Source organism: Channa argus, chromosome 1, assembly GCF_033026475.1.
Source record: "Channa argus isolate prfri chromosome 1, Channa argus male v1.0, whole genome shotgun sequence".
Lineage (NCBI taxonomy): Eukaryota > Metazoa > Chordata > Actinopteri > Anabantiformes > Channidae > Channa > Channa argus.
Genome location: NC_090197.1, coordinates 40,510,964 through 40,518,055, shown reverse-complemented (window position 1 = coordinate 40,518,055; position 7,092 = coordinate 40,510,964). Strand labels below are relative to the sequence as shown.

The window sequence follows — 7,092 nt, the reverse complement described above, 5'->3', positions numbered from 1 at the left end:
CAGCCCTTACCATCCACTCTCTTCCTAAACTCACAAGCAGTTCAATAAAAGCTGTCTTCTGTTAAAATGTCCTTGCTCTGCCACTCTACAAATTCCCACCCACTTTTCAACAACCAAACAAAAAGTGTGAGGGGGGTTACACACAGTTTTGCCTGTAGATGCAGCATGAGTCTTTTCTGGGTTAGTGAATAAAACTTCCTATTTGAGAGAAAGGGTGGGGGTTAGTGGGCATTTAAAAATGTTCCATACGCTAAGCCCTAACAGTTGGGATATATTAATACTGGTTGAGAATAATGTGTGTGTACGGTGGAGTGTTTGACAAAAAGAACATTAAGCAAGCATCATTTTGGGACCATAAAACCAGAAGAGAAAGATGGCTAGATGTACAGCTTTGGAAATATTGATAGCCCTTTTTGTTGTCAAGCAATAGGTGTAAGGTAAAAAGTGCTAATGAGAAAAAGAAAAGGAAGCTTGGTATTAGCAAGCTTTTTCCATATAGGTTTTTCCCATACCTGCTGACAAGAGAGACTTTTCTCTTTCATCTACACTGCACTGCATAAATTGCAATTTTACAGATTTTAGAAACTGCTACTGTACTCTAAAAAAAGTAAAATAAAAGAAAAAACAAAGTAAATAAACATTAACTATTCAATTCTGAGGACCTATTCAATTTAGGACAATTCAATTACTTCTGAGGCCTGGTACTGCAGAATCGTCAACAACTAAGGACCCACAGTGTCTTCTTAAAGCCTTCTTAAAGGATCACTTCACTGAATTTGAACTTGCTTGTTTTGGTTCTAATTTGAGTAGTACATATGCATAAATGCTGTTAAACTTCCCATTGACTTCCCTATATCAAAATATCTCTCTACTTCTAGCAGAAAAATGCCTTCAGATGACATTCCTTAGAGGAAACATCAGTTTAGATTATATCATGTCATTGCTCATGCTATAGAGTTTGTAATCATGGTGAATCTGCTTTTTCAGAGTTCCTCCAGATGATGTCATCTGAACTCCTAATGATGAAAAACTCCTGTCATCCAGAGTTTTTCAGCTAAAAGTAGAGAAATATTTTAATATAAGGAAGTTTAAATGAATTAACGTGAATTTACACTTTAAACTAAAGCCATAGATAGCAAGATGTAAATTGGTGAAGTCACCCTTTAATATAAATAATATTTAAACTATACATAAGTTAAACTTTGTAGTAGGTCTTTTTGTGAAGCTTATATACGCTTACAGTGAATAACAACACTGCTTAATCTACTTGAGCCTTCTTCTGACCTACATCTTTAGCCAATCAGAGGCTGTAGATGAGGATAGATTTGGAGTGTGTGTGACACCCATGTCCTTCCAACCAGCACTTCGAAAGGGAAATCCCATAGATCTAGGACCAGATTAACCTCCCTAAATCCTAACCTTAACCTATGCTGTACTGTGAATTGAGCCTAATGCACAGTAAACCTGCCTTTACAGTTTTTTGCTGGTGCTATGCACTAATGGTGTTAGTGGTGAAGCCAAATGGTAAGTTTTCTTTTATTAGCCTGTGCACATAATCACAGCATCCTCCGTGTAATTTCTGTAGTGCAGTATGACACAGTACATGTTCATTACAATGTGATACCACAAACCAACAAATGCAATTCAAAACATGACTGTTGTAAATTCTTTTACATTGGAACTTGTTTTTCTGATGTCACTGCTGTTACTGTACAGTGTGACTGTCAACAGTGCCTAGAACATCACGCTATTTTTTCAATTACAATAGTCTACCTTAAATGAGAATACTACTTAAGAGAGGAGGCAAAATGACCAGAACCACTAGTTAAGAAAGCAAAAACCAACATAATCAATGTTAGCATACATATCTACTTTCTTCACAGTTAGCATTTGCAATTTATGTTTATGATTCAATATATACATACAGAGGCGTCCTCCAAAAATACAGCAAGACCATATTGGTGTCATCAGGTTGTCAGTAATTTTATTAATACAAAACAAATTCAGAGAAATCTTGTATTTTTAGTAAGTAACTTTAACTGCTGTCCACATGTATTTCACTTGCAATTGCTATAAATCACACCAGAGTCCCAAAATCTTGAGAATGTTAAGATATTTCAAGTGCTTTGCCAGTAGCAAAACACTATGTTATAGTTTTCAGTAGATGGCAGATTATCTAAACCCCAAGTGAATTTATTAACACTCTTCAGCACCAAACTCTTCAGAGTTTAATAAATAGGGTATTTTCAAGCTGGTCTTTATAGAAACCTGAGTGATACTTATACATAATTGCTCAAGGTCTTGGTCACTAAAAGCTTTCCTACCTTCCACAGTGTCCCAGCACATTTTTTATGCAACACAAATACATCGTAAGAAATGGCTATGGTCCACAGCCCTCATTTCAAGCAAAAAAAAATGCAGTGGTCCCACTAGGCTATGAATGTATTAACATTTTTAAGAAAACTCTATCTTCAACAGTAACACAGGCAAAAGCATTTAAAGGTAAATTAGTGTTTGTTACTCCAGGTTATTTCCAGCAATATTTGTTATGAATCCATGCCAAGCCAAGTCTTTAAACAACACGTAATGTATGTGCAAAAGTATTGGAAAAAAAGCTTAAACTATTGGACTTTTTCTATGCACATTTCATAACACATTGTCTACATAAATATATGGACCTAGCCATGGGTCTGTTATTCCTACAACTAGGCAACCAAAATTAAAACAAACAAAAAAATAAATGCTCAAATGTTGATCAGATGTACCCTTTTCATGGTGCTGTAGTGTTCCTTTGACTGGATGACCCACCCTACCCTATGCTGTTCTAGTGCTATTACATGTGTTAAAATAATATAATGTTGGGATTGCAATGTTCATGAATGTGTGATGTTGTAGGAAGAGGGTCAATGATTTCCCCAAGCACTGCTCTATGGTGTAAACAAGATTGGTGGCTCAAGGGAAGAGGATGAGTGCAGATATGACAAAGTTGCACAAATTGACAAGGAGTTTAATGCCTAACCATCACAAACACCAAGTGTTTACTGTTAACTACTATGCTGTCCAGAAAAAGAAACTCACAATGGGTCAACTGACAAGCTTAGTTGTAATATTACGCTGCACAATGCGTAACTTTAAATAACAAATATGAAGCCTTTTTGACTTTAAGAAAACCGGAAAAAGGGGTGAAAATACACATAGGTATGTCTACACACACACACACACACACACACACACACACACACACACACACACACACACACACACACACACACACACACACACACACACACACACACACACACAGCTAAAGACACTACATTTTAAATAAAATCATTACAGGAAACCTAGGAAACAAGTTGAAGTTGGGAGACATAACTGGCCATGCTAAATATTAAATTATAAAAACAAGACAATCGTACTCATGTCAGTCTTTGGTTGTTAATTGTTTGGGCAAATTCTTAATCCCACTCATGCACATGTCAAGTGCAAAAGCATGAATAAGTGACATTCCAGGAATTTTTTAATGTCAAGTAGTGCTGTTTCAGCCCAAACTCCCCAAATCTTTACAGAATACACATTTCAGCCACACAGTTTGCGTCTGGGGGCTGATGATCATGAACACATGTATAGGCAAACATACACACAATTGTTGCTGCTGTTCTATGGAACAATTGCCCTTGTCTCTGCCCTGCAGTTTTACAGCTCACATTAAATACACAAAGACAAAATGTCCATTTCAGCGTCATGGTGGTGGTGGCGTGCAGCCCTCTCCACCAAAAAGCCAAACAAAAGTATGTCCTTGTTGTCATGGACAGAATATGCTATTCTGCAGACTGATGCCGTTGTCATGTACTCTGCAGCTTTACAATTATATAGCAAACACAGGGACAATTGTCAATCATGAAGGGGGAACTGACCAACCGTACAGCCAGAACTGAAAATTTTGAATACTGTTACAACAGACCAGTAGCACACTGGCATGGGTCCAAAAGGCTTATCTTGCTTAAAAACAAACACGAAATGTAGCACATGGCACCCAAGCTGCATACAAATACAATAAGACTCTAGCATAGCTTAAGACAAAGCATGGTTTGAGAGAAGTTAGTGAAATGACGGCAGGACTCTAAGCTGACATTCACAATTTGTGGCACTGGTGCTTGTTAATAAAAAGACGAAGGCATGGTTTATTTATTAATTGTGAATGTAATGATTTTGCCTATAGGTTTTAAGTCTTTTCAGACTTCTTATGTCTACTGCTCTGTGAGAAATCTGTGAGAGTTTCGAATGAGTGAGATATACTTGATATTTAGCAGCAGCACATCAATGTTGATTAAATATTTATAAATGAACAGACTTCTGGTTTTAGCACACTTAATTTTTCTCTTGCTACCTGATTTTAACTATGAGGGTCCTGATTAAGAGACCATCAGCTACATGTTCTAAATTCTGATGAACTCTGCACCTAACCTGCCATAAATAGGCTAAGAACTAAAAACTACAACACCCACCATAAAAACACTTCTAAATACACTTTACATGACAAATTTAAAAAAGACGTACATAAAGTGATGTCTATAGTGAGATTAACTTAATGTGACATTTTTAAATAAGTGAAAACGCAAGTGGGATTCTGGAATTATAATTAGTTTGTGTGTCTTGCTGTTTAAATTTCAAATCCAATTTAACATTTTGCCCAAAATCTGGAATAAAAACACTTCAGACATGCATGTTCATGCTTTAAGACTTAGAATGAGAAATTTTTTAGGGGATCATAGAATTTTGTTGTCACAAGTTGTTTTCTATCTAGCAAAAAACAGCAAATACGGCAATCCTCCTTGAAACATTTGTTCCATATTTACAATTACTCTGAATAAAGTGAGAATAACCCTAATATGCTTTGTTCATAAAACTGAAAAAAAAAAAAACACACACACACACACACACATATATGGAAGTGACAAATAAACATACGTAGATTAAAAGGAATCACCAAACAATTTCCAACTCTTCATTTGTGTGTGAGTGTCCATATTGGCTGTTGCTATGTTACCAGGTCACAAGAAGAAGGCTGGCTAGATGTGGATTTAAAAAGGGCCTCAAGCTGTGTACAACTATTACAATTGCTAAGTAAGGAAAATAATTAAGAAAACATTCATACATAACATAACATATGTTCATATTGCAGAGGGATATGTATTAATCAAAGAAGAGGAATCAAAAACTGAAATTTCTACAATAGTAAAGCAATACTCTTCAATTTTTTTACAATTTCTTGTGCTTCACAAAACAACAGCAAACCAAGTCCAGAGGTTATATACTTGCTTTTTAAGAGGAGTACAACATTATAAACTATGAAGAGTGTATTAACCAGCACATAGCACATATACTAAATGGAGATGACGTTAATCTGACTCACACATTATGTAAAGAATTTCTCACTTGAGCTGCTGCTACAACAAGGACAAGAGTCTACAGCCATCTTCATGACTCTAAAGCTGTGTGGGGGAACAGTTAAGTAGGTATAATATTTTATATAGTAACATTTCAATTTAGAATGGTAACAAGATACTAGCTGGATACTAGCACAGCTGGCAGGGATGGGAATGCTATAAGTTAGGTTTATGAATAATTACCTGCAAAGGACGCTATTACACTGCTTGACCTATTAGATGGCATTAAATTAAACTTCAGACAATCACAACAGATCATCTGGGGAACAAGAATCTGAAAACTAAATTCGAAATCAACCCATCAGTTGTAGAGATTTGCGTTTTTTGTTTTTTTTTACAAACTCTCAACTTTACAATGTGCTTAAGGAAAAGGGATCAAACCATGAATGTCAGTTTTTCTGTGCAAATGCATGTGGCAGATACAGCTATTTCACAGGGCAAGTTAAAACTTTGACCTGTCGGTGGCGCTAGAGAGAGAAAGAAAGAGAAAGAGAAAGAGAGAGAGAGAGAGAGAGAGAGAGAGTCTAGATCAAAGTGATGGACCAACATAATTAGCATGGCCGAAAATATTCTCTACTGCAAGCGAAGACCCCTTGTGCTTGCTCCCTTAACTGGCTATAACGTCACAAAATTATGATTAGCCATAGCTTAATCCTCCACTCCACCCTAACGTTACAAACCCAAGATATGTGCATACAATGAGCTTTCATGTTTAACTAAATAAAAGCCTTTTCAATTATTTGTTTTGAGGGGCTTTAAAAAGTAAGTAAGTAAGTATGGTCAGGTATGAGTGCAGTTTATTAGCGTAACATGAAAAAGAAAACAGCCCCAGTAGCGGGGTCTCAGCCACTTCCTCAATGCAGTAAAGCGCGCCCACGGGAGGCGATTAGAGAAAAGCAAAAAGCTAAATGTTAACTGAAAAATCCAGCACGGGCATGTGTTGCCCTCCCCCCATCCAAAATACAGTATCATCACGCGGGGGCGCGCATTTGAGCAAACGGGGTCTTTTGGCCGACGCAACGCCTAGTGACACTCCCTTTAAAACATGCACGGTGCCCTTTAAACAAACTAACATTAGGCCAGTATATAAGTCTACGCCTCAGAATAAAAAGGCAATAAAACCAGCTAGAAAGTCCAACGAGTGCTGCAACACAGTCGGACATTGTAACATTTAGCTAAATGCTCAGGTTGTGCGCCGTGGGAAGGAACCAGTTGAGGACAAAAAAGTCACTCGGAGATGCCCCGAGTGACTCCGGTAATAGATGCTTATTTACACCGATAACGGCCACACAGAGGCGAAATACAACCTGTAGAAATGTACAGCGTACAACTGGCATCGTGCTTACCTACACAGTGAATGAGTTTGTGTCGCCACGAGTCAAGTTCCTGCCGAAAGCCGAGCCTGTCGATTGTGCATTGCTGCCTTTTACACTGACTCGCCATTTTCTATCGTTCTTGTGTGGCGGGCACTAGCACGGGAAGAGGAAGCGCTCTGCCGTGTGAACGCGCTCGCCTCTCTGTAAAGGAGGAAATACTCACGCAAAGGTTTTAGTCAGAGTAACCGAAACAAAAAGTCACAGCAAAAGCACTAGTTCAGCGTACTAACACAAACGTGCGTAGAAATAGCCTACGACATTTGAAA

The 7,092-nt window shown here is 37.6% G+C and overlaps 1 protein-coding gene across 4 annotated transcripts in view; it reads right to left on the bottom strand.

Annotated features, from left to right (window-relative positions):
• wu:fc17b08 (ligand-dependent corepressor) overlaps window positions 1-6,943 on the bottom strand; it is a 26,005-nt gene extending 19,062 nt beyond the window's left edge. The window contains exon 1 of one of the 4 annotated variants that reach the window (XM_067520474.1): window positions 6,797-6,943. In XM_067520474.1, the coding sequence (XP_067376575.1) occupies window positions 6,797-6,893 (97 nt within the window). In that variant the 5' untranslated portion in view covers window positions 6,894-6,943. The remainder of the gene's footprint in view (window positions 1-6,796) is intronic. The other 3 variants (XM_067520446.1, XM_067520455.1, XM_067520465.1) reach the window with 3 other exon arrangements.
• Between the last annotated feature and the right edge of the window lie 149 nt (window positions 6,944-7,092).